Source organism: Penicillium rubens (genome assembly GCF_028828025.1).
Source record: "Penicillium rubens strain IBT 27055 chromosome Unknown utg000001l_segment0_segment0, whole genome shotgun sequence".
Classification (NCBI taxonomy): Eukaryota; Fungi; Ascomycota; class Eurotiomycetes; order Eurotiales; family Aspergillaceae; genus Penicillium; species Penicillium rubens.
In genome coordinates, this window is record NW_026890599.1 from 313,994 (window position 1) to 340,413 (window position 26,420).

The 26,420-nt window shown below is 49.3% G+C and overlaps 10 protein-coding genes across 10 annotated transcripts; 2 read left to right on the top strand and 8 right to left on the bottom strand.

Annotated features, from left to right (window-relative positions):
* Positions 1-10: 10 nt before the first annotated feature.
* On the top strand, positions 11-1,450 carry N7525_000136 (uncharacterized protein; the record flags this gene model as incomplete). The annotated part of the gene is made up of 1 exon (XM_002560084.1): positions 11-1,450. The coding sequence occupies one exon, from the start codon at positions 11-13 to the stop codon at positions 1,448-1,450; it is 1,440 nt and encodes a 479-aa protein (XP_002560130.1).
* Positions 1,451-1,732: 282 nt separating this feature from the next.
* N7525_000137 (Zn(II)2Cys6 transcription factor) lies at positions 1,733-4,294 on the bottom strand (the record flags this gene model as incomplete). The annotated part of the gene is made up of 8 exons (XM_002560085.1): positions 1,733-2,155; positions 2,232-2,936; positions 2,996-3,624; positions 3,686-3,806; positions 3,866-3,897; positions 3,960-3,969; positions 4,052-4,061; positions 4,119-4,294. The coding sequence occupies 8 exons, from the start codon at positions 4,292-4,294 to the stop codon at positions 1,733-1,735; spliced, it is 2,106 nt and encodes a 701-aa protein (XP_002560131.1).
* A 1,147-nt stretch (positions 4,295-5,441) lies between these two features.
* N7525_000138 (ECM29 family proteasome component) lies at positions 5,442-11,221 on the bottom strand (the record flags this gene model as incomplete). The annotated part of the gene is made up of 3 exons (XM_002560086.1): positions 5,442-5,830; positions 5,940-6,216; positions 6,314-11,221. 3 exons carry the CDS (start codon positions 11,219-11,221, stop codon positions 5,442-5,444), a joined length of 5,574 nt encoding a protein of 1,857 aa, XP_002560132.1.
* Positions 11,222-11,631: 410 nt separating this feature from the next.
* N7525_000139 (uncharacterized protein) lies at positions 11,632-16,314 on the bottom strand (the record flags this gene model as incomplete). Its single annotated transcript, XM_061211477.1, has 5 exons — positions 11,632-12,159; positions 12,222-12,679; positions 12,737-15,986; positions 16,045-16,214; positions 16,281-16,314. 5 exons carry the CDS (start codon positions 16,312-16,314, stop codon positions 11,632-11,634), a joined length of 4,440 nt encoding a protein of 1,479 aa, XP_061070703.1.
* Positions 16,315-16,866: 552 nt separating this feature from the next.
* Positions 16,867-17,733, bottom strand: N7525_000140 (BTB/POZ domain-containing protein; the record flags this gene model as incomplete). The annotated part of the gene is made up of 3 exons (XM_002560088.2): positions 16,867-17,433; positions 17,497-17,623; positions 17,675-17,733. 3 exons carry the CDS (start codon positions 17,731-17,733, stop codon positions 16,867-16,869), a joined length of 753 nt encoding a protein of 250 aa, XP_002560134.2.
* Positions 17,734-18,105: 372 nt separating this feature from the next.
* Positions 18,106-19,599, bottom strand: N7525_000141 (uncharacterized protein; the record flags this gene model as incomplete). Its single annotated transcript, XM_002560089.2, has 1 exon — positions 18,106-19,599. The coding sequence occupies one exon, from the start codon at positions 19,597-19,599 to the stop codon at positions 18,106-18,108; it is 1,494 nt and encodes a 497-aa protein (XP_002560135.2).
* Positions 19,600-20,743: 1,144 nt separating this feature from the next.
* N7525_000142 (CCDC90 family protein) lies at positions 20,744-21,794 on the bottom strand (the record flags this gene model as incomplete). The annotated part of the gene is made up of 3 exons (XM_002560090.1): positions 20,744-20,801; positions 20,864-21,197; positions 21,269-21,794. 3 exons carry the CDS (start codon positions 21,792-21,794, stop codon positions 20,744-20,746), a joined length of 918 nt encoding a protein of 305 aa, XP_002560136.1.
* A 354-nt stretch (positions 21,795-22,148) lies between these two features.
* sec53 (phosphomannomutase SEC53) lies at positions 22,149-23,183 on the bottom strand (the record flags this gene model as incomplete). The annotated part of the gene is made up of 5 exons (XM_002560091.1): positions 22,149-22,398; positions 22,459-22,533; positions 22,598-22,914; positions 22,965-23,027; positions 23,082-23,183. 5 exons carry the CDS (start codon positions 23,181-23,183, stop codon positions 22,149-22,151), a joined length of 807 nt encoding a protein of 268 aa, XP_002560137.1.
* A 572-nt stretch (positions 23,184-23,755) lies between these two features.
* N7525_000144 (putative DnaJ chaperone (Caj1)) lies at positions 23,756-24,558 on the bottom strand (the record flags this gene model as incomplete). The annotated part of the gene is made up of 4 exons (XM_002560092.1): positions 23,756-24,326; positions 24,375-24,435; positions 24,489-24,500; positions 24,552-24,558. The coding sequence occupies 4 exons, from the start codon at positions 24,556-24,558 to the stop codon at positions 23,756-23,758; spliced, it is 651 nt and encodes a 216-aa protein (XP_002560138.1).
* Positions 24,559-25,380: 822 nt separating this feature from the next.
* On the top strand, positions 25,381-25,911 carry N7525_000145 (uncharacterized protein; the record flags this gene model as incomplete). Its single annotated transcript, XM_002560093.1, has 1 exon — positions 25,381-25,911. The coding sequence occupies one exon, from the start codon at positions 25,381-25,383 to the stop codon at positions 25,909-25,911; it is 531 nt and encodes a 176-aa protein (XP_002560139.1).
* Positions 25,912-26,420: the final 509 nt, after the last annotated feature.

Sequence of the window (26,420 nt, forward strand, 5' to 3'; positions counted from 1 at the left end):
GCGACACAATATGCGAACCCTAATGTGCGCAGATGATATGGCCTGGGAATGTGCCGAGAACATATCTCACAACTGGCTGCTTCAATTCCTGAAACTTGACATCAAGAAACCGATCGCGATGTTCATCCTCCAGCGCCATAGAGGAGATGGTGCCGAGTTTACGATACTCGAAAAAGGTTCATATAATATCTCCTTACGAATGAAGTACGAAAAAAACCATGCTGTTGTCATACGGCTCGCTCAGCCCGGTGCCGTATTTTTCCCCGAGGAAAAAGTCGTGAACGAAGTTGCTACGATGCGATTGCTCACAGACCAGACATCGATACCTGTTCCATTCATTCTAGGCTCGGGCACGAAGAAGGAAAGCCCCCTTGAACTGAGCCCATTTATCATGATGGAGTACATCGAGCACAAAACAAATATGTACGACGCTCTCAATACCCCTGGATGTCCGAAAAAGGATCGTGGAATTCTAGATCCGAACATCGACGTTAATACGCTTGAGCTTTTATATGATCAGCTAGTGGGTGTCCTACTTCAGCTGTCAAAGATTTCTTTTCCTCGTATAGGGTCTCTCACCCAGGTCGATGACTTCACCTGGGAAGTATCGCGCCGACCCTTATCAATGAACATGAATGAACTGGTACGGCTAGGAAGCCTACCGCGGTCGAAAATTCCCCACACTACATTCAGTACAGCTTCTTGTTATTTTGAAGCCCTTGCAGACCTAAATATTGAGCATCTGGTGCACCAGAGGAACGATGCTGTGGAGTCAGCAGATGACTGTCGACGAAGGTTTATAGCGCGGCAGCTGTTTCGTAAGCTCGCCAGAGAGAAGCGACTTACTGATTCAACATTCGAACAAGGTCCTTTCAAAATCTGGTGTGATGATTTACGACCGGGGAATATACTACTCCATGAAAATATGCAAATTGCTGGAGTGGTAGATTGGGAGTTCACATATGCAGCACCAGTTGAGTTTTCCCACGCGCCGCCTTGGTGGTTGCTTATCGAAAAGCCCGAGCTTTGGCCAAATGGCATGGACAACTGGGAAGATGTGTTTAGTCATCGCTTGAAGACATTTCTTAGGGTGATGAGAAGTCGCGAGGACACGGAGATTCAAAAGGGTCACATAAACGAGAACCAACGCCTGTCTAGTCATATGCAATGGAGCTGGGATAGCGGAAATTTCTGGATCGTGTACGCGGCGTTGAATAGCTTTGCATTTGACGCAATCTACTGGAAGAAAATTGATCCGCTGTTTTTCAAGGCTGCTGGAAGTCCCGAGACAGCTTGGAAGGAAAGGCTCGACCTGCTAGCCGAGAAGGAAATCGAGGAGATGGAACAACTGGTTGTTCGGAAGCTGGAAGAGAAGGAAACCAGAGTTCTGAAATGGGACCCGGATGAGTATACTGTTGAAGCGAAAGCGAAAGCGGCTGAAGTGGGTTGAGCCCACTAGACCGAGAGGAACCGAAGTGCAACGAGATCAAGGCTGGTGCTGGTTGGCCAAATAAATCAATTACCACCTGGACACCTAATTGTCTACATAATGTTTACATTCGAAACGGGTCGGCCCGAGCAGTTCCAAATTCCATGGATCAAATTCCACTCCACTTTCTATACGTATATATCATCAATCATGCTAACATACATTGAACATCCAAAATACAAGTATGCCCTATGCGCCAATGCTCTGAAAAAAAAAACCAAAAAGCCAAACTCCACTATCCAATCAAAACCCGAAATTAACCATCTGAAGTCCCTCCTGAGCCATCAGATCAGACCAATCCACATCCAATGTATGACCCATATGCATGAGGCGCTCCAACTGCCGCTCATAGACAATCTGGAGGATAGCACGAGTCGTTGCAGCATTGCGGCCCAAGCCGTCTTCCTCGTATTCCATACTAGTCATCAATTCCATCGCCGTCAGCTTTATCCCACTAGCTGATGCCGTAGCACCCGCTAGGAACAATGGGAAGACTAGGAAATGTCGATCTGCTCGTCGAGTGTGCGTAGTCTGCTGGGCCAGGCGTAGGATCTCTGTTGCGTGGTGGTCGATTTCTGCGTCTGGGGGGTACTCGGACTCGACACGTTGTCCGGGCCACATGCTGCTATAGGAGAAGAGTTGACAAACATGGTATAGTGTAGCGGACTACAAGGAGTTAGCCTTTTTTTCTTTCTTTCTTACTTTGCATAGATGGAAAGAGCGAAAAGTGGAAAGAACTGACCTGTTGCATGATTTCCCGAGACCGCCGCGGGAGGTTATCCTGATGTTGGTGTACAAATGCAACATCCGGGGATTCCCACAATCTCCCGAAAGCTCGACGTAGGTCGCTTAATTCATGCGATCTCTTGTCGAACTCTTCAAAGGGCAGATTCCGTCTATCATGACGAAGGCGAATAGCCAAGAACCCCAGTTGCGCCGCTAGTCGGAATGTGTCGTGGTATAGACGCATGAGCACCGGTAAGCTCTCATGCTCATCGGAGTAAATCACACTGTAGCCCTCTGGGGCCGAAGGGTAGAGAAGACATTCCGACCCAGGGAGCATCTGGTGGTCGATAACGGCCCGTACAAACTCTCCTGTCCCTGCTCCGCTGAACAGGGCGTACAAGTCGATGTGGCACACCCACCAGAGAATAAATGGGTGGGGCTCTTGGCCATACTTGGCCCGGCGAAGGAAGGCGATGTGAAGGAGGCGGGAGATATGGTGAGACCAGAGGTTCGAGCCGTGTGGCTCGGCGGCTGCAATCTCGTAGATCAGAAGTAGGAAGTGGGTAAGGAACAGCCCGTCGGAAACAAGATCATCGTTGTTCCGTAGGCTGACTTGGAGGGAGGGGAAAGCTTGCTGATAATATTGTAGCGCATCGACATTGTGTCCTGTGCCGCTGTGCGAGAGACTAAGGGCTGATACAGCCATCATAGCGTGGGAAAGCTATTAATCCTGTTAGCACAGACATCGCCACCGTCCAAAATATAGAGTGGGATACCTACAGGAGGGAAACGAGTGGCTTCCTGCTCTAGAAAGTCCATACTGAGAGTCATAAAGTGACTATCAGATCCACAAGAATCATCAAGTCTATGGTCGTGAGGGAACAACTGCCGCCATATGACCTGACGAAAGTGGGAAAAGATAGTACAATCCTGACCTTGCCGGTCAAGACGCGGGTCCAAGAACGCCATCTCCTCTACCTTCACATCCGGCGAAGGAAGGGAAGTGAAATTTGGAGAGAGAGACAAATTGCAGAAAGGATCTGAGATCTCCGACGTTGGAGAGATCCCCAAGGTCTTCCCGTTAGACGGCGAGCGGCGAGTAACATCTTCAAACGTCTTCAATATCACCACATTAGGATCATCGCCCTTGGCCGCGCTCGCGGGACTACTGGCCGCAGAGCTCCTGCGCTCGCTGGTGGAATTGGATCTAGCTTTCTCAATTGCATCGTCTGCATACTCTGGCAGTGAGGAGAAACTGTCTGGTGTCATCACGACAAGGTACGTGCCGGGACTTACCCCTTCGGCTTTCTTTTCCCTGTCTTCGTCCGAAGTGAGTAGGGAAAAGGGCGGAAGGGAATCCTTGGAAAAGAAATAATCCGTCCTCTCGTCATTGGAACTCGGCGAAGTGACTACTCTAGTTAGTATGAACTAGAAGAAACCTCTAGAAAAGAAAAAGAAAAAGGTGCTTACGATCCCAAACGACATGGCCGTTTGTCTTCACATCGGCCATGCGGCCCATGATACGCGGGGTATCATCGCGAAAAGCGAGCCGAGGGCGATAATCGCAAGTATGGCCTAGACGAGTACATTGCTGTCACGTATAAGTAACTGTGGAAATGTGGAGATAAACCCAGTGTGAAGAATGCATACATTACATTGCGGGTGTCCTTCATCACATTTGACTGGAGAATGTGTCAGCCACGGAATTAACCTTGGAACCCTGGAGTGTAGGAGAGTCACCTACCTTTTCGACTCTGAGAAAAAAAAGAAAAGAAAAAGAAGCAATTAATCAACTGTTTTTCTTCTGATTTAAGAAAAACATAAAAAGAGACTCACTCGGCATGTCCTGGAAGGAATAAGTTTGGGTTCGGGGTATAATCAAAATATAGAGACGATCACTTACCAGCAACCGGTGCGAGATCGCGGAGGCAAGCGTATGCGCGGTGGAGCGCTCAGGGCCTTTTCGGACTTGGCGAAGACATCAAAGAGATCTTCCGGATCTTCCTTGGGGGCAATGATGGGTAACCGCAGAGGTTTCGCAGAGACTTTGCGTCTGTTTTGCACCAGACTGGCCGTCATATGGCTTGTCTTATGGTCAGTGATGTACAGACAGGCTGAATTGGAACACTTACTAGGGTACTCGGTACAGTATATTAATGGTCAATTGTTAAAGGATGAAAGGAATAGGGGAAAATTAAAGATAGAAAAGAAGTTATAATAAGATTAGAGGATAGAGAGGATAGAGGGGGAACCCTTGGAAGGGAAAACAGTAAATCAGAAAAATGCATAAGGGGAGTTCATGTATTTTGAACGGGTGGCGGGAATAAGGGAAAAGAAAATTATAAAATTATAATCTTTTATTCTTTTTTTCTTTTCTTATAGTATTGTATTATTGTATTATTCGCATGATTTATTCCAAGGAGAAATCAGGGAAAGGAAGACAGAGCTAAGGGGAAAAATAGAAAATGGGCAGAAAAAAAAAAGCCAAAAAAAAAAACCAGGAAAAAGACAGAAGAACAGAAAAGCAAATGGCATGCAGATGCCAACCATGTGGACAATCTTAGAAGTTGCTATTATTACTCTGCTAACTGTTGAGTTTACAGGGTTGGCCCGGACTAAAGGGAACTAGAGTTAATGAGAGAGTGAGAGGTAGAAGAGGAAAACATAGAAGAAGAGACAACCTCGGAAGGGACTGATCAGAAATCATCCCATCCCTTTTTATCGGAGCCGGAGAATGGGCTCAATTAGGTGAATGTACCCAGGTTAGCTGCGACTTGGCCATGTGTGGGGGAGGAAATGCTAAGTCTCGATCGGCCCGGACCCCGGTCTGGATCGATGGAGGAAAAATCGAAGAGATCACACTGTTGCACTGTTTTGGGACAAGCTTAGCCCAGTTTGGCCAAGCTTGGACCAGTTTGGACACTTTCAGACACCTTTAGACGCTTTTAGACGCTTTTAGACTCTTTTGGACACTTTGGGACTCTCCGCATTCCAAGCGGACTTGGCCGAGAGTTAGGCGAGTGGCGCAGCCTTGGGGGCATTTGGAGGAATTTACCTTAATGGCTATGATACTGTTCTACATAGACTTCCTATTGGTACGATTGTCTATTTGACCCGTTTGACCCGTATCGAATCCTCCCTTAAAAATGAGGAAATAAGCATCATTCATGATCGGCCTATAAATAAAATATAAAATAATAAAAATGGCCCAAACCACGTGGGATCCTTAGTTCGGGAACGCCAGGGCCTCGTCGAGTAAACGCTGCACCGGTTCGGATCGCTCACTGGCTCTCCACGCACGAACACGCATAAGAAGTGTGTCAGGCACACCTTGGGCATGAGGACTCAGTCTCAGGTACGCTAGAATGGCCTCTGCACGACCCTTGCGGATGGCTTCGACAGATCCGTCCACTTCCCCCGTGAGAATCTTCTCTGCCAAACCAGTCAAGGGTGCGGCCAGTTGTTCACCGGATGCCTCCGGTAAGACGATCCACTGATCCACTCGTGTAAAGAAAGCCCGGAGCTCATCGTAGCCCGTGCTGACGACCTGTCGTCCACCATGTTGGAGCACTTGAGCCAGCGGACCAGTCATTTGTTCCACATACTTTCCCAGCGCTGTGGTTAATGTTAGCAAGGCGTGACGCTAGGGGTTTCCCACAATTCCACAATTTTGGAGGGTAATTGAGGGGGATTTAGAGGGATTTAGGGAATTTAGGGGACTAACCTTCACCCGAATCGGCGGTGGGGTTGAAACATTGCAGCAGACATTGTACACACGCCGCAAGGGTGTCATCTTGGGTCGAGCCGCGCCCATTCCTCGAGTCTATCTCCATCTGGTCTTGGTCTTGGTCTTGCATTTCTTCAACCACCCCCGGAATTATCTTCAATGCGTCCGGCATGAAGTTGAGGTCCTTGCGTGCCTGCGCGATCTCGCCCATTGCTCGCAGTCCATGCGGCCGGTAGAGGAGGTTAGCTCGCTTGGCTTCGCGAACCGTAATAGTCTGACATGCGTTAGCATCAATTGTATATTTTTGGAACCTTTTCCCCCATGATCAATTATAATCGTTGGGGGCCAAGTGGCGACATGTCAGCCCATACCTTCATCAGGCTCCTCAGCTCCTCCTTGTCTTGCCACAACTTCTGAGCTTGGCCACTAAATTTCACTAGCGCCTTAAGCACCACTTCTTTACCTTCCCACGTTTTCCCCGCCAGAGCACGCTCCAATACTGGCCAAACCAATTGGGCCGTCGGGAGGTCAATCTCTGCATCAAGCGATAAAACCGCTTGCGCAATTGCCCGTGCGGCCGTATGCTTGATAGCCCAGCGGGGGGAGTCCAGATTGTCCGAAACGAGGCCGACAATCTCGCGAATGTAAAGCGACACGGCGCGCGATCCACCAACGTTATCCTGCCATGTCTTCTCAAACTGCTCCTTCACATGTTCATCGCCATCGTGTTTACACACAAAGACGAACGGCAAGGCACTCGCCGCAAATGCCATGAACCGATCGTTGGATAGTTTGGACGCCGAGTACAGGATCTCGCCGGAGATAACTCGTGGCGTGGCATCTTCGGCTGTCAGATAGAGGTTTTTGGCAAAGTCAAAGGTCTTGAGCACCCGATCATCCGAAGCGAGCCGCAGCAGATAACCCATGGATGAGCAGTAGGAGGCGCTGACCGTGTCATTCCGGTCCACCACGTACTTGGTGAGGATCTGGATAAATCGATCTGCGTATGGGCGGAAGAGCAAGGTTTTCATGCTAAGCAGCACCAGAACGCGGCTGCAACCCACCTTCGATGGCAGGCCCACGGCCGACCGAAGCACATCTTCGAGTCTCTGTGCCAGTTCGTCCAGATTGCTTTCATCCAAGTTGTCAATCAGATACCGCTCAATCACCTCCATCATAGGGGATGTGCGGATGCTAGAGAGACGCATCTTGTCAATCTCTTGGCCGGTGAGACCATACTTGTCGGCGTTGAGGTGGACGTAGTTGACAGCTTGTGGCTCCAGAGAGCTCAGAGCACTTAGGAACTTCTCCAGCATATTGGGGACATGTGGACGCAGTAAGCCGCCAGGGCTCTTCTTGATCATTGAGATCAGAGCACCAATGGCGTATCCTTGCACTTCTTCCACGCTGGAATCCAGTCCCTTGTCGCTCAGAAGGAAGGGGATAGCACTTTGGAGTAAAGTACCCGCGCGCTTCTCCGTGCCACTTGTCTCGAGTGTGCGGATGACCGAATTGGTAATGGTTTGACAGAGCTTCAGCGCGGCGGTGCGGACAGACTCCTTGATATCGTCCAGCAATTTGAAACCCTTGCTGTAAATTTCATCGAGATACTGGGCGTACTTCTCCGGACGGCGACCTTGGATCAGATCTGCCACGGCAGCACAACTTGCTTGCCGAACACGCCATTCCCGACCAGCTAAAATGCTCTTGAGAAGATCCTGCATGATATCATCAAAGTGGGTATCGATGACAACAGTAGGGTCCTTAACTAGTGCTTGCCAGATGGTGTTCATAGATCTTTGCACGTTCGGGTTTGGATCGAACCGGTAACGGAAAAGCTTGGGGTAAATCTTAGGGTTCTTCGCCAGGTAGCCATCGACACTGGAATCAGAGAAGATGCTGCTGATTCCAAAGCGGCCAAATGCCGCACGATTTGTCCAAATAGCATTGTTCGAAGCCAGTGACATAAATCGGTAAACCAGGGTGGGGTCACCCGCCTCGGCGGCCAGGTTCATGATATCCTTGTAGGTGTTGACAGACGACCCTTCACCAGTGGGGAGGGCCCCAGGTTCAAATAGCTGGGTGTCGGCCTCAATCTTGCCACCCCCGAGGTTGGGACCAGTCGAGGTGAATGATTCAACCAGGTCTTGGACCAGATCGTCTTTCAGGGATTGGTCACCAATCTCATATACAAGGCTGAGTCCATGCGCTCCAGTCTCCTGCACCACCTCATCCCGGTTTCCGAGGAGGCTGCTGAAAGTAGCTTGGCACTTACGCAGTCGCTCCTGCATCTTCTGCATGTGACCGCAGTTCTTGACTAGCGACAAGAGCCATATTGCAGACGCCTTCCGCAGAGATGGCTTGGGCGCAATGCAATCCGCAATGACCTTGTCACAGATCAGTTCAAATACCGAGCGCGGGACATCTGAATGAGGGAACTCTCCATCGATGTCGAAATCTTGAATAAGAGCGCGAGAATCCCAACCAACAGCGACATTGCTCAAGGCCTCGCCTACAGTGAACTGAACTTCGGGGCTACGGATTTCATGTAGACTGTAGAGCGAACCCAGGAAATCGCTGAACAAGATACTATCCGAGCCCGATCGAGAAAAGGTCAGGGTCAACAACCCCAGAGATCTGATAGGGATTTGATTCTCGGTTTTGGCGTCGCGCGATAGCTTTTCCAGTATCTTTTTCCAACCTTCTTCTGTGATGATATCAAGAGACAGCACGCCAGATAGACTTAGCTGTCCAATGGCCTCTTGTGCAGTCCTTTGGAGCAGAGTATCCCGGGAAACATCTAGAATATCAAAGAGAGTCTCAATAAACTGCTTGGTTTGTGCTTCTGGGGCTCGGCTCGCTAGCCCGCGGTACGCAAGTCGACTCAACAGATACGAGAGCGCTAAAATCGCCCCACGAACTCGCATAACCTCTTGACCAACAGCAGTATTCCATGATTGGATGGTAGCAGTCAGCTGAGTAATAAAACTCTTCAGTTGGTCCTCTGAGAAGGCAGGATGTGAGACCAGAATTCCAAATGCCCGTGCAGTAATCCCCTGGTTATCTTGGTTGTTGCTGCAAATGGGCTCCATCAAGGATGCCGCACGCGGGATCAAGTGTTGAACAACGTCATTTGGTGCTAGGGAGCAGATTTCCACGAAATGAACACCACATTGCCGTAGGCCTTCACGCTCGCCGGTTACAAGACCTTCGAGTGTGCCAGATAAAAATGCTAAAACAGATTCCTTTGCAGCCTCTCGAATATACTGTCTCACGGCTGCACGGGCTTCCACGCTGGTGGAGAGAAGCACTTCTAGCTTATAGTCCCAATCTTGTTCTAGATCTGCAGCAACTCCCGATGCCGAGAAAGCCTCCCAAAGTAATGTATTCCGGAGGAATGAGATGGCAGGCATAAATGAACCTTTGTAGGAACCGGACAGGAGTTGGGATGCGGACAAAGCCTGAACATTCAAGTGTTGCTCTTGTCCTCCCGAGCCAAGCAGGAAACGAGTAGCCTCGTCGAACTTTGGGAAGTCGAACCAGGATTCGTCTTGAACTGGGGCTGCCGATGAAGCTGACCATTTCCCATCCTTGGCAGGATTGAGGAGTCGGTACCAATAAGGATGAAGACCTTTCCTTCCTTCCTCAACGATTTCTTGCTGTCTTTCTGGGCCTCTTGCGATCGCTATCAAATCGATCCAGCGGGCGACCACATCGCCAAATGGCAGGAATCGGTTCGCAAACCGCACTGCAGCATACTGAACACCTCGCACAGCGCGGTAGCCAGTGTCAGGATCAATATCGCCAGGCTGCATGCTCATCTGACGAACCAGGAATGGCCGCAGCTGGTCTTGGAAGGTCTTGTCGTGGCTATCCAATGAAGAATTAAGAATACTTCCCAATGCCTGATCGATGCTGACGAATATTTCAGGACTCGAGTCATCCGCACTCAAGGAAGCAAAGAGCCATCGGACCAGGTCGAATTCAAAGTTCTCTACAGCATCGGCCTGCGACATAAAGTCGACCTTGGGAACCATGATACCGATACTCTCGTAGGCAAGCCCTCGCAAGCTGAGGTCTGTCGTGGGTAGTTTCTGCCCACTAGCGGCCGGACTGGGCCATCCTTGAGACTGAATGAAATCTCTTAGACCCGCAATAATTATGGGCGCGATTTGCTTGAGATCAGATGGCGCGCCCATACGAACCACCCAAGTAGTAAACGTAAAAATTTGCGTCCTTAGCTTCGACGCTTGCAACCCTTGAGAGGATCTAGCAGAGTCTGATAGGAGCCCATCTTCAATGAGCCTCAATACTCGCTGGGGGTTTGCAGTAGCTTTGATCGACTTCCCCAGAAAGACGAGGAGCTTCACTTGTAGTGGAGGGCGCGCGGGCGGAGCACCACCCGAACCGAAATACAAATCATACAACTCCTGCACAACATTAGGATTCTCAATATCCGCAGTAAATCGCTTCAGAGTCTCATCTCCGAGATCAGCAAGGCGGGAGTTGGCATCAGCAGAAGCGATCAGTGAAGGCAGGAATCGTTGTGGATCCTTAAAAGCACCGCTTCCGATGAATCGAAGGGCAGTAACTTTTGTCTCGGTTAGGTTCAAGCCACCGTCGGTAGAAGGGTTCCATGTCTCGTTTGCTGGGGCACCCTTGTTTAAGAAGCTATACTCGTCCGGAGATAGACCGGGGCATGTTGAAGTTTCCTTGGGGCCAGGGGTAAGAAGTAACAATTTCGCCAGCCAAAAGGACAAGAATTCGGAATCTTCATCTGATAGACCCAGCCGGGCTTTCAACTGCTGATCTTCTTCGCTCCCCTTTGCTGGCAGCTTGAGAAGTGGCAATAGGCGCAGAACCAGATTAAATACAATAGCACCCTGAGTGGGTGACGTTCCGATTTTCGAGATACCTTGGAGCAATGGCAGTAGGATTTCGACTCTGGCTTCGGAGCCGAGGCGATCAATACCTTGCTGGGCATAGATAAGATCAAAATGCCTGATCAATTGAGAGTTTTGCTCCTTGAATTGTTTCAACAATGACGCCACGGGCAGCTGAATAGAGGGGGTTTTGACTCGGGTGTTGATATGCTGGCAGACCGAGATGATTTTGTTGCGTACCTCCACGCTCTCTGACCCGAGCTTCAGCAACAAGGGAGGCAAATATGTTCCAAGTAGTGACTGCAGTTTCTCATCTGTGTCTGCCATTGCAATTCTGAATTCCACCTTGCCTATCAGACTCAACTCGCGAGCCTCAGGACTCTGTGAGTCCGCCATGATGAAAGTGTTTTGCAAAAGGGTGGTTCTACCGGAGCATCAAAGTGACCCTGAAAAATACAAAATACAAGACCCGATTTTATGAATGAACCAGTGATATAGGCAACTGCACTCACGTCATCGCCTTCAAGTGAACAACAGTATGGGGGACACCTGCCCAGGCGGTCCATTGATTAGTCAGCGTTTGATTAGTCACTTTCCTTGGCATTAACGGATCCATCCATCTATTTCTGGCAGGTGCGATCCCAAACGAAGTCAACATACTTCCGTAAACGACCTTCTTAGTCTACAAAATGGGAAGAGAAACAAATTAAGCAACTTAACATTCCAAGGTCGGGTCTACATTACAACGAGAAACGAGACATACAATCTTCTAGATTGAAGTCATGATTGAAGCAAATATCCGTATCTTAGTCTTCCCTTCTTTGCTCAGCAGCTTCGCCTCTCAAGAACCGACCCACCTCCCTTTCTGCCTCGGCCGAGGGATTAGTGCCATCTTTCTGCTTGGTATTTCCAAAGAGACATTGCCAAAGGTCGTCCTTCTTCACCATCTCTCCACCTTCAGAGCCGCGTTGCATTAGTGTCGTGAGAGTGGCATCTTGCAGTTCCATCGAGTTGGCAGATTCAATAGCCGCTTCTGTGACACCGTCGTCGTCCGCAGGAGATGTCGAGAGTGCCGCTTTGGCTTGCTTTTCTTTCTCCGTGATATGAGTCAAACGCCGGGTTACTGAGATCTCATATATGGATTCTTCCACCGTGCCGGAGACAAGGTACATCCATACTGTTGTTGGTCGATGTTGTCCAATACGATGGACTCGAGCAATGACTTGGAGCTCGATTGCCGTGTTGATGAGCGGCTCACATAGAAAGACATGAGTAGCAACAGTTAAGTTTAGCCCGGATGCCTGTGCTTTGCCATGCAGCAAAAAGCACTCAATCTAGATTATTTATAAATCGTCAGCGTTCTTCTTCCAATGAGGAATGGTTCCGCGCCACTTACAGCCGGGTCTGATTTGAACTTCTCAATACCATCCGGAGAGTCAATAGTCGTGCTGGATATTTCAAGAACCCCGAATACAGCCTGTAATGAAGACAAAAAGCTTCCGTATTGGGAGAAAATGATAGACTTTGCGCCGGGGTCATGTTCTCGCAGCCATAGGATGTGTCGGACCAAAGTGTCAATCTTTGACCCGTAAGATTCCTCCAAATCAATGTTCTTGATCTCGTTGAGATGGCCGGAGCTGATGTCGCTGTAAATCGCATTCTGAGAATGACCTTCGTAGCTCGATTTGACAGGTGTCTTTTCCTCCTGTACCACTAGCTCCTGTGGCTTGTATGTAATCCGATGGAAATCATTACGCTTCAGCTTCCTCTTGCACATTGGACAATTTTGATGTGCAGTCCACCATAATCGCAAGCAGTCTTTGCAATACTTGTGACCACACACAGTCAACACGCCTATACCGAAAGTCAGTCTACGTCAAAAATATATATCCCAGAGAAAGCAATACTCACCAACTTCGAAGGTCGATTGGCAGACAATGCACTCTCGGGGGTTGTTGTCCGAGCTAGAATCGTCTCTTAGATGAATGAGATATCTTGCTTTAGACCTGAGAGAGGCAATCTTTGCTTCAATCGACTCCTCTTGCTCCAACCTTAGGTTAAAAGCGGATTCATCTAGCGGCTTGCCTGCACTTTCCTCGTCGTATGGAGCCACCGTATCCGAAATCTGCTGCAGGTGACGATAATACTCCAGCCGATTGTTCATTATGTCGCGGAAACTCTCAACTTCTCTGCTTAGTCTGGTCGATACTTTCAGTTGCTCAGCAATCATTTGACCTGCGTTCTTTAGGACCATCTCGACGATCTCATGTTCAGCACGAGCACGCGAATTTCCCGAGCTGGCTTGCCACTCCAATGATGCCACGAGTTTGCGAAGCTCACTGACAATTCCGCGGAGCGATCCGAGACTGGGATCAGGTTGAAGCTGACTGCGAATATCCATGATCTTGAGAAATAGTTGCGGAGAGGGTCCCTCGCCTCTTTCGGCCTGGATGATTCCGGCTTTGGCTTCGTGGGAAATGAGAGTGTTCTTGTAACCAGTGAGGGCGTCATAACGGTCGCTGTAGATTGACCTCAAAGCCTCCATGTAGACATACATCTCATCTTGATGCTTTGTTGACCGCTCATACTCATCGCCCTCCAGCTTTGCTTCTTCTTCCTGGTCAATGAGTGACTGAGAGACGAGTCTAACCATGACATCTCGCCATTCCTTGTATTGCTGGGCATTCTTGTTAAGAGCGTCGCAGAAATCTTCAAATTTGCTGAGCAGATTGTATGCCTCGACTCCTTTGCTGTAGAGATGGGGCTTCATTTTCGGGATGTGCACGAATTCTTTGTCTCGTGCCTTGATCTTGACTTTCCTCATGTAGCGCTCGACTCTCCGGGCAACGTCAGTCAACATCTCTTTGCGAATGACTTTTGCGGCCTCATAGGCCTCCTCTTCACGTTTCTCAAGCGCTTTAAACTCATCTGACTCTGGCTGGGTCAGATTTGGATCGCTCTTGATTTGGTAATATGCGTTCGCAGTGAAAAATACTGCAATATGCTGGACCTCGAGTGCAGCTCGAAGCTTCAGTCGACACTCACCGAGGCGGCTGTTATTGCCTGCCTCTTCGTCCTCTTCGTCCTCATCATCCTCGACATCCTGATTAATATGTCCTAGAGTAGCCCCGTCTTTGTCACTGGTAGCGCCTTTGGTCTTCAGTAGGCGCAGCTGCTCTCTGCTATCTTCAACCAGCCGCGTGGCATGATCCAATGCTTTCTGCCAAAGAGCGAGGGCTTCTTGGCGGCGTTTTGCATTTTCTAGAAGCTGGCCTCGTCGAAGTTGAGATAGAAGGAGAGTTCGTTCTTCCGTGCGTAGAGCTGACTCGTTGGCATCAGTCATGGCTTCCAGGACTTGGCCCACGGTCTGCAAAGGACCAGAGCCCTGACCTAGCGTTCGGCGATAGCGGACGTTGGGACGAAGGCACGTTTCACGGAGTCTTGTCAACCAAGTACGCATTTTTTCGACAATTACAGGATCTTCGGGATCCCAGTCGCCTCGAAGGGGAGCTCCCGAAGCGTTCAAACCGCATTCTTCGCACATTTGCTCAAAAAGCTGACCATACTTCTGTTCTTCTATAGCCGTGAAAGGAGTAGTGATAACAATGCGCTTTTGAGGCGGTAGACGGAGCTCCTCCAATAACTGACCTTTCCTGTGCCGAAGAGCGATTGTGTTTATGATTTTCGCCAAGACTGGTCCAAAGCACAAACACAATCTTCTCCACAAGGGTGCTGAAAAGCAGAACGGCTCATAATGGAGGAAAAGGAGAAGACCAAACAGGTCGTCTATGTTTCTGCGCAGCGGAGTACCGGTCACAGCCCAAGCGATTTCACGAGGGATCAAACGAGCTACTTTCGCTGCGTTGCTGACACCACTCTCAATCATCTGGGCCTCATCCAGACATACTCGCCACCATGAGAGCCGAACGAGTGGTGTCTTCCTCTGCGCAAATCGCTTTTCGTGCCGTAGAGCTCGCTGTGGGCCACCACCCGTATAGTGAATTTCTTTCGCGATGACATTGTAGGTGGTCAGAACAACATCGAACTCGGCAAGCTCATCGACAATCATGTCGTCAGTTGCTTCCCCCGAACGTTTGATGCCATTGTAATGATGAACACTCAGAGTGGGAGCATGCTCTTTCAACTCTTGTTTCCATTGTTCAAGAATCGCGGGGGGTGTGATAATCAGAGTGCCGCCAGTAGGTCTCAACCCGTCGGCATCAGCCTTCCAGATCTGGGATTCTTCTCGCTTATTCAAACTTATCAATGCAGTCACTTCGACTGTCTTGCCCAACCCCATTTCCTCAGCAAGTATTCCACCTTTCAGGTTAGCTGCGGCATCGTACCACAGAGAAATATCGGTTGTCAGAACCATGAAAAGATGACTGAAGTAGTAGGTCCGCCCATCCGCATCTTTCGTGGAATTGAAGGACGCCGGAATGTCACTTTTGGGAAGTTCTCTCATAGGCATAATTTCGCCATTTGGCCCGACTTCTCTTCCTTCTCTTTGTAAGAGCCAGCGAACAGCTCTTTGTTGGAACGGGAATAGCTTGCATTTTAAATCAGGGCATTTGATATTTGGACTGTCTGTGACCTCGGGAACGTGCACGTTCTTATAGAAATCCCGGGGAGACCATTCTTTGCGGGTTCCCAGCATATTTTCACGATATTTGCGCGGGTCTGCTGATGGCTGAACACATTTTTCCTGCAGCACATATTTCGTAAACGCTTCCAGGTCTGCTATGCCCAAGCGGTTTGAGTCCGGAACCTCGATAGAGTCCTTCCAAAGAACAATCGTCTCGAGAGAAAAGCCTGCTCCATCTGGCAAGGTACACAAATGCGCTTGGTAGCAGGCAGTAGGCACTTTCTTGGAGAAGTTGTCTACGTGAGCAAGTTTGCTGGCGGCCTGAAGTTGCCCAAGGAGCTCGAACAGCCGTAGATCCTCGCATGGATATATCAGCAATCCCTTTTCATCGAGACTAGATAGTTCCAGTTCCATACGATCAGGGCCGTCCTCGGCCGGGTCTGGTTGCGGCGCATTGTCCAGATCTTCATCGAGAAAATGAACGCTTCGGACATCAATGAGTATAGGAACCCTGGAGGTGGAGAGGTCCGGGTCGTAAGGTCTTTGGTATTTGTTCGTGTCCGTATTCGAGGGTCTCTGAGGAGGGTAACGGATCAGTGATTTTGCTTTAGAACGGGCACCAGTGGCAACTTACTATGCGCATTGTCAATCTTGCCAATGGAATGTAGCCCAAAGGCACTCCTGCCGTTGATACCCCATTTTCTTGTGTCAGACTCCTTGCGCCCCGTTTGGTAGTCTTGCGTCGCTTGGTGGGACGCTCATCGCATTGCTGGAAGATCGAGTACAGAGACTCCAGAGTCGCGTCTAGAATAAGAATGGATGTCAGTGCTTCAATTTCGTTAACACAGTCAGCAAATAAAAGTAGCTTACCTGGCAATGTGATCTCTTCTACAACCACACTCATCTTGAAGACCACAGCCTATCCTGTCGCCACAATGCAGAGTTATCAAGAAGAGAGAATGCGCCTCCGAAAGATGGGGCTGTCATCTTATCGCACTAATCACGGGAAGATAAGACAGGCGCTGATCCATGGATCTACCTTATCGTCCCGAGGTCGAGAGTTCGGGTAAACGTAACTCCGGCTCAACTTGTATACTACCAAGACGACAGACAGTAGCTCATGTCTCGACATACTGCGTCCAGTTACCTATAGTCCATAATCTATCGACTAACACTTATGCTATTTATCAATTTGATAAAAGCTATGCTGTTTAATGTCCCTTCCTCTGATAATTGTATGATGCTTTACCATGTAACCATATCTATCCAAGGTTTCAAGTGGATATATACTTTAGAGCCATCGTAACTCACCCAGCGGCAATATCAAGTTTGCGCATTCATAACAAGGGGATATACATACATGCGTCTGCTTTACGCTCAATGCTGCAACAGACATTACAAAAGAACCATAGTAATATCTCCAAGAGACAACCTCTCAAATCACAGCAAGAACCACCTAAAAAGCCCCAACCTTATCATCCTGACAAAACGGACATGTAGTAAAGTACTCCGCCAACCCAACCTGGATCTGCCATTTCGCAAAACAAGACAGACAAGAGAAAGACTGGACGAGACGAACTCGCGTAGATGCAGACTGAGGCAACCACCTGTGCGAAAGCAGCACAATATCAGTAGCAAGCCCGGGTGTCTCTTCAACCAGTTTCTCGAATGCCTTGTTCTCTCGCAGCTCCTTCCTGTGCTTCTGACAAACCGCGACGACGACATCTCTCAAACCTCGATCCGATTTTGGTGTTGTTGTGTATGCTTCAAAGGCAGCAGTCAAGAATTCGTCCGAGTTCCAGTGGTCTTGGGCGAGGGTGACGAAGGTTAGTTTTGCTTGGATTTTGAGATATTCGACCTCGAATTTGTCGGCAATTGCGTATACCTTGACATTGAACAACAGTGGGCACATTTGAGGGGGTTGGTTGATGTCGTAATGTAGTCCGTAGAATGAGCGTATCATGGCTTCCACGATGCGTGGATGCTCGTCTTTCATATCGAACACATGAGCCGTTTCGCTTTCCTGCGATCATCAAGTCAGCTGAGCCTGTGGATAATGGAGAGTTTGGGTTTTGGAGGGAGTTACAATGGGAACATCAGAGAAGAACCTGCAAAAAGTCTCAGATCGGCTGCAGACTATGATTCTGTGCACCTCCAAGGCTTGGTCTGTCGTGCGAATTGTGAGGTCGGAGAAGACTCCTGTGTGGTATAGGCTGTCTCTCGTCAGCTCTCCTGTCCATGCAGTGTGTAGACCAAGAACTTACTCCCCTAGTCGGTGGAGAAACCGATCAGTACCCTCGACGCTGTAAGGAGTAAGTTCCATTGCAAAGACGCGTCGTGAAAGGCTTGACGCACAAGAAGCGATAAGGGGGCACTAAAATATGTGAAGAAGCAAAGTAAGGATACAAAACTTGTTGGGGTAACAACGGCGAGCAGATCAGATGTTTTTATCCTCAGTGCCAAATGAGACTGACATACCGAAACAAAGGTAAATGACTTTATCTACGACCTTGTCTCATCTCCAACTTGGTCTTTTTTGCGAATACCCAATTCTTCGACTTTTTACGACACACAATAACTCATTACTGACGTCTCTTTGTCATGATGCCGTTGTATTCTGTGTCCATTTCCCAAATGGGATGTCGTGTACCTTGCAACCTCGACGTCCGGGACCTTCATATGATTACCATTCTCCCTAGTTTATAAGAGCTCCAGGCCCCTTTCCAATTATAGCCCTCACGCTGCCTCTTCCAGTATCTCCATAATCCTGTGGAGAAGAAGCCGAAACCTTGCCTCCAGGGTCGGTGTCAGATACAACGGTGCCATTGACTGCATGAACAGATCGGTGGTACGGTTGCCCATTCATCTGACTTTCGAACACATTGGTGGTATCGCCCCAAGAGCTTGAGCTTCCACCAGTGACGGATTTATACTGCGCAGTGCCAGACTGCCTTGTGTGTAGGTGTGACGGCCCTGACGACAAGGTGTAAGTGGAAATACCAAGCCCTCCTGTTGTTTCAAAGTCGAGACCTCTCATCATCCAAGAGTCAATCGTCATTCCATTCGAGGTGATGCCGTAAGTTGCATTGACAACCAAGGGGTATTGAAATGTAATGCTATATGAGATGGGTGCATCTCCGAGCTCCGTGATACTGTTATTTCCAGTTGTGAGTTGTCTGTTAACCTGGCTGTATCCTTGTTGGTTGAGTAGACCGTGGTTGGAGAATGATAGTGTCTGAGACCACGAGTACAGAGACGATCTTACACTGAAAATTCGCTTGACAGCCACGGAGTATGACAAGGAATCATTCCCCCCGGTCTCGTTGCGGACAAGATTCCGAGTTACAGCAAACACTGGCAAGGGAGCATCCACCATGGGCCCATCCTTGTCACGAGCGGCAGTGACTTTCGAGTCTGAGCTGTTGTCATTGAGATAAATGAAAATGTTACCTGTGACAACCCAATATGAGCCCACAGTGTTCGCAAATGTGGTCTTCCCATCTGCCGAGACATTGAGACCGGTTACCCGGATTTCAAAGGAATGTTGCTTCCCGTCTTGAACCATAGGGAGAAATGGGGAAATGTCAATCTCCGGCTGTCGAAGATCAAAGGCATCAGTCCCAACAACCGGACGCCAGAATCCCGGAGCCACGCCTCCCGTAAAGATAATAGGAAATGGCCAGACAAGCCCGGCAAGGATCCCATCGATATAGAGCTGAACTTCACGAAAAGGAGTGTACCCATATAGCCCACCGACAGTGCTTTCGAAGTCTCGGGTATCCTGCGAGAAGACATTGGACCACCAGAACTCTTCTTCTGATTGTCCACATGCCGATATAGACACAATAGCACGCGATGCCGCAGCAGGGATCTCGTACATGACAGTTGTGTTGTCGGTAGGAAGCTGGAAGGCACTCGGAGAGTTTGATGCTGACCTTTTGGCAGAAATTGGAAGAACGATATCCGCGGTCTTCACATTCTGTCCTTCGGAGAAGTGCGCCTTCAACGTGGCATTGAACGAGCCGGTGTAGACCTCGTTAATGATATTTCCCAAGTCAAATATCAGCTTCTGGGGACTTCTCCAAAGCGAGTTATACTGCGACATCTCTTTGATATAGGTCCAGACAATCCCGTTGGTTGTCGGCTCCGCCGTTGAAGTCCGAAACACTTCATTATCTCGAAGGTACATGAGTGCCAGGCGGTCAAATTGCTTCCCCCGAGAGGTGACTGTGAGATTGATTCGTACAGTATCAAATCCGCAGTCCGGGGGCTCATAATTTCCAGTAAGTTGCAAGATTAGACCACAAGTAGGAGTACTTTCGAGACCTCTTACCAACAAATGGCGCTCCGTAACTGGCGCCAAAGACATGATCCATGAGCAAGATCTCAACATCGCAGTTGCCATTTCCACTGAAATCGAGAGATATGGGCGAATAGAGCTGGAAAAACTCTTGCAAACCAGTTGAGTTAGGTGCTTGCGATGAAAAGCTAGCAATAGACTGCAATCCGTTCTGAAGCGATGAAGCGACTGACAGGTGCCCCAAAAGCAACAACCCGCATATGCCGAACAGAACCATAATCGCTAACAGTCGGAAAGTTGGATTGGTTCTTCCCGCGTTGCTGCTGTTATCGATCACCTTTGATTTAAAATGGTAATGATCAATAGACGAAACAGTGTTCGCAGTTGTGTAGGCCTCTTGGGACTTTAGTGGTTCTTGACTGAGTGTCAGCACTGGAGAAGGATTCCAAGCTCTGCGATGCGATTTTAAAGCACTGCGGAATGCGATCACGAGCCAGATAAGAAGAATAGGTAGCAGCCATGCAGCTAGCCGGGTAGAATAATAGTCCATGGGAAATTGCAGATCCGTTAGTACTTGAGACAACCTTGGAGGAGCTAGCATGTCAGCTCTGAACCAGTTAGGATATGGGATTTTATCCAGGACGGGTGGCTAAAGCCTATCTAACGTTAGAAGTGTCTCTTGCACAAGACATAATCCGCTAGTAGACCTAGAAGGTTGCAGATGCCCCTGATGATAAGGCGCATAAAGAGGGGAAGGTGCGGACTCCCGACGCAAGCCCCGAAGTAACACCCTCAGGCTATATACCCATGGACATATGTACTGTATGCCCAATATGCCTTTGAATTATAAAATGGTTTCCATTGATATCCACCAAGAAATGCTTGGTATTGTCTAAACATGTAGCAACATGGCACGGCTAGACGAGTAGAGAGCATAGTGTACAAAAGAAAAAGTAGTAAGACATCAAAACGTCTTGTGTAAAGCAGGCCAAAAACAATCACTCCATATCCAATGCAGACTTTTATACCGAGATCACATAAACAAGCGCCAGGCACCAAGAATAAGGGCCGCGGTACCGGTACAGACACCCCTGGAGAGAAAAGAAAGTCAGCATAGGCTCGCGCGTTGACAAGATATCGTCGGGGATCATACATAAGCCACTGCAACGTCGAGAACTTGACAGCTTCAACTCGCTCCCTTAATCCGGCAACCTCCTGCTCAATTCGCGTTTCGGTCTCCTTGATACGCATTTCTTGGCTATTGGCCTCCTCACGAATGCGACCCTTCTCCAGATTCAGATCTAACCGGACCGAGGCTTGTGTTCGTCCAATCTCATCCCGGAGTCGTGAGTTGAGTTTGGCGAGGTCTGCCGCGATCTTCTCGTGTGATGAGCGGGTCAACTGTGCCTCGGTCGAGTCTGCGTTGAGCAATTCGGAGCGCAATTTGGCGAAATCCACCTTCTGTGTATAAGTCGATCTCTCCGAGTCTAGTAAAGCGTTTCCCGTTAGATATCCGGCAAGCAGTACAAAGAACATGTGCGAGGCCGCATTCACATACCTTCTCGGAGGACCATTGTCCTTGTCAGATTCTGGATTGACTCTTGAATGATATCGTTCAGTACCCGCATCATAGCTACGGACTGCTCCTCGCTGAAGCCCTCCGCCTGAAGGCGCTTCACGAATTTCAGGGTATCGAAGTGATGATCGCGGGGCCGGGCGGGAGTCGCATGAAAGGCGCGACGAGCGGGATTGTATGTAGCCACATATACGCCATTGTGTCGGATCGGATTGCCGCGGTTCGTTGTGGACGTTGCCGGCGTGGTTATAGAGGTTCCTCGGGAAACAAGATATTCGGAGATAACATCCCGCGACGATGGGGAGATGAGCTGGGAAGACTGGGAAGGTGTGCTCGAGTGAAACTGTCGCTTTAAAGGACTCCAGCCTTGCGGAAGTGGTCGTCTTTGACTTGTCGCAAGCGCGGGATGGTGGGTGATGGTGACGGATGGACGCGAAGAGGAGCTGTTCCATGTCAGGCGGGGAAGGATATTGCGCGGGACATCCGCGACATGTTTTTGAGGTGCCATGTCAAGGACAGCGGGCAAGCAGATAATTTATTCAAGTGCACTTCAAGCCGATCAAGAGTGACGCAGAAGAGGGAGGCTTGGAAGATTCCGGGGTCTGAAAGGATCGGGATGACTAAAGAGCATCGGAAAGATCGACGCTTTCAGTTTCCCGACCCCGGGTGTCCACCTTACCCGCATTGACTAGTATAGTATTGTAGGGTTAAGTATATTCTCGTTTCATGCCATTAGAGGACTATTTTGATCGATCTTTGACTATGACTGTTTGTAGAAAATATCCAAATCAGACTCCGCATGTAAACGCTATCACAAAACCATGCCCTTTTCGGCTATTTGACATTCAATCCAATCTCGTATCTATAAATCAAACAGCTTCTTCAGCTGGTCCATGGTATCTTGGGGGCCATCAACGGAGTGTCCAATGGTGCGGGGGTCTTCGTAGATCTCGTAATCGTTGCCTCCGACAAAAGTCTTGTCGCCGAAGAAGTGGATGGTCTTGTAGTCGATACCCGAGATGCCCTTTTCGGCTTCGATGTGCTGTAGGCAGTAGGTCTTGTCCCAACCGGTGGGGAAGACATCAAAAGAAATCTGACCGCCAATAGAGTAGCTGTGTTGCCAGATTGATTAGTATCATATCAAAAGAAAACCTCGTGGGACAAAGACTTACGTGAGACCGTAGTCGGGGAATTCCTTCTTCAAGGACTCCACCAGGTTCTTTCTGATATTGTGGATCTTGTCATAACTATAGCGCGGGTCAGTCAGCAAACCCATTTATATGGACATAGTTATGCAAAATCAACACGTACGCTTCGAACTCATCGCGCTCGTCAACGCTAGCAGCACGTCCAACGGGGCTAATGTTGACCATTCCATTGCGGAACTCAACGAAAGTACCGCGCTTGCGGGGCAACTTAGTGTTGGCAATATACTTGAGAACGAAATCCACAAGCGCTTGGTACTTATCCTCCCCAAGCCACTGAATGAAGTTGTTGCTAGCAAGTGACTCGCCGAGGCGGAAAGCGGTCAGACCGTTCTCAGAGAAGCAAAAATCGAACATAGTGGTAACGTCAATGGTGGAAGATCCAAGCTGCTCTTGCTGCTTCACAAGGTTCGAGCCGCCAACCTGAATCGTGTTAGGAACAGGGTGGGTGTATTTATTGGGAGGAGACGAACGAATCCAATAGCACACTTGTGGCGCAACCGAGACAGCAACTCGAGCATCTCTGGCGACGCATGCTATAATACATATATTAGTATAACTGAAGAGCAGTGAGTCTCATTGCAACCTACCCGTCTCGCGGGGGTGAGAGTCTCGTCAACATCGAACAGAACAACCGTGTTCTTGATGGGACGGTCCTCCAATGAGGGGTAAACACTGGCAGCTTCAGTCATTTTGAAGGATTTAGTCAATTGAGTCTCAATAAGGGATTTGTCAAGGACAAAAATTGCGGGCAACCCGGGGGTAAATATACAGAGAGGGGCCCATTTTGGCCGCAAGCGGTGAGTGAAGGCGGGAGCTTAGCATTGGGTCCAGAAGCGGAGAAGGCCACTTGGTCTCACTCATTTTTAGAGAAAGGTTTATTGGATTTAATGTCTCACTCGAATTATTGATCTAATTAGTCTGTATACACTGTCCTTGGAGTACGCTATGTTGCGCAGCATTCAAATGTTGACAGCGAGATCTAGACTCTACCTACCCAGCTGGTGGCTGGCTGTTATCGATAAGAAACGGAGGGGTCAATTATCATGTCAGAAAAGAGTGAAAACATGTGAACTCGACAATTACCGTAACTACTTGTTATGTACTTGAAAATATGTATTTTCTACCGTACTAAGTGGTCCATAGCCATGTAGACATGTACAGTCGAAATGTCCAACTCAACCCAGATCCCACCGGAGGTTGTAAAAGCCAGCTTTCACTACCCCAACGCCCAAACCGCCCAGCAAACCAGAAGTAGACATACTCAGCGTCCCATAGTGGACTGGAAAACCCTGGCCGCAAGTTCACCCAGGAGGCGCGTCCGATCCGGCACTGGAAGGTCCAAGAAAACCTCATAGACACTTTTGCCCTTAGCATCACGGATCGCGCCGAGACGATTACCCGCAACAGCGCCAGCCAGCGCACCAGGCAAATTGCCCACAATGAAGCCCATAGCACCACCACTGACACCGCCAACCAGTGCCCAGAATCGCCCGGTTGGGCGAGTCCGCCGTCCGCCTTCTCCCTCGTTCTCCTCGGCGAGACCCTCTTCGCGCAGCATCTCTTCAAATACGGACCCAAACTGATCGTTGTCGCGGTCATCACGGTTCCCACCGAACCCAAAGCTGGACCAGGGGAAACCGCCTGTTGGTGGGACTTCTGCTTCTGCTTCCTCTTCGGCTGCCTGGTATGCGCGAGTAGCGTCATATTCCCGGCGGCGCGCGGGGTCTGATAGGGTGTAATAGGCGTCGTTGATTTCCTGGAACTTTCGTGTGCGCGAGGGTCGCTCTGGTGAATCGACGGGGACTCGATCAGGGTGGGACTTTAGTGATTCCCTAGACTTGATTAGAGGGGCATTCGAAGAGGAGTGGTGGTGCGCTCACCTTTTATAAGCGTTGCGGATCTGTTGCTGGGTGGCATCTTGGGCGATGCCTAGAGTCTTGTCTGATATGTGTTAGTTCGATGGGTATAAGTTAGGCCTTGAGATGAGGTCTTACAGTAATTGGGGCCTGGTCAAGAGTTAGTATAGATTCCAGTAAGGGAGAGTAAAATCAACATACTCGACATGGTCAAACCAGGCCCTTGAGCTCAACAATAAAAGATGTACTGTGATAGCCTAATGATTGAACCAAAAGAAGGATTTGGGGGAAGTCTTCCATGGAAGGCCTTCACATGCAGTGACGTCGTTGTCGCCTTGTCGCCTTGTCGCCTGAGGCGCCAATCCCCATGAGGTTCCACGGTTCAACTGTTCGTGATATTCAATTTAAACAACTACATTGTAGACAGGGACAACAGTCTATATTCCAATATAATTTGAAGATGATCATGATCTTTAGCGCTTAGGAGTGGATTGCTTGACTCTTTGGGCTAATTTGTCTCCCGTCAATGCAGTTTAAGTCTTAAGTTCAGCCGGCCACACCCCAGCCACATTTATTCCGCCCAGGGGGTGACTGATCAATCAAATCTGAAGATCCCCTTTGATTCGCCTGAAATTACCATCCAGTACGGAGTGTCGTCCGCAAACTCCCCTCAGAATCTCAATTGTGCCAGCTGTCAAAAGGCATTTCCTGCATACAAAGTCCCTAAAGCGGGTGCGCACATCGGCCTAGACCTCAGATTGCGCAGCAGCTAGTGGCTGACCTGCATTGTCTCTTTTCCCTTTTTCAATTGCCACACAAGAAAGCCAAAAAAGAAAGGTCTCAAAGAGAGATAATCAGGGGCATTGTTACGCAGCAACATTTCAAACCCACCTTCTTCTGCGTACCTACCCACCACAATCCCTCTCCTAAACACACAAGCGTCTTTCAGACCAAACACCTCATCCGCCAGCCTGGCCCAAGTGTCCAAAGTTGCACCGGTAACCAGCTCCCCAAGCACCAAACCAGCACAATGGGTTGGTTCGACGGCAAATCCACGACCGTTTCATCAGCGGGGTACGTGCGACGACGGGCATCACCCACGCCCAGCTCGCACAGCACGCACAGCAGACGCAGCAAATCCGGCTACTCCTCCACGCACCATACGCGACACTCGGCGCCGTCTTTCTTCGGGCTAGGCGGTAGCCGAACAGGAGGCCGATCAAGCCCATCTGTATTCTCGTCGTACTCATCTTCGTCGCGACGAGCCCGTCCCCGCGAGGGATTCGTGCAGCGCATGATCCGCGACATCAAGCGTCTGTTCCGTGATATCTATCGCTGGGCGCGTCGCAACCCCATGAAGGTCTTTATGATGGTTATCGTGCCGCTTCTGACTAGCGGTGTTCTGCCGAGGCTGCTTGCTATGATTGGGATTCGCTTGCCGCATGCTGTTACCAGTGCCCTTGGTGGTGCGTCGAAGACCCGTGGTGGTTTCGAGGGTGGTGGTGGGGGTATCTCGGAGAACATTGGTAGCCTGATGAACATTGCCAAGATGTTTGCATAGGCGATATGCGACATGTCTCTAGGGCTGGATAGGATGTTCTGTTTGAGCCTTGGACCTCTTTTTTTCCCACGATTTGCAATGCCTTGCTGAAATTCAACACACGACGATCACGAATATACACCTACTGTCCTTTGCTCCTTTTTTTTGCTTTTATACTCCCGCTCTTTTTTTCTTTCCCGGACTTTGCCATTTTTCGACGTTGTCATGAACTGGGAGGCCCGTCTGAATTCGATAGAATTGATTTCTTTGGAAAAGCTGCTGTTTGGTATTGACATTGAAACATCTGAGAATTCAAAACAAGTCTAGAGATACATTGGAGCCTCCTATTTATACTAAACTAGTCAAGTGTTGATGCCCAAGCTGGTGGATATGGTGTCGGACAGCTGTACACCGCACTAGTTGTGTCTGCAGCTGGGGAAGCGCACTGACCGACAGACCCGCCTACAAACTCGCCAAACATAGTCTAGTAGGTATGGAGTACAGGTATTCCTGCTGGCAGACCGATCTTT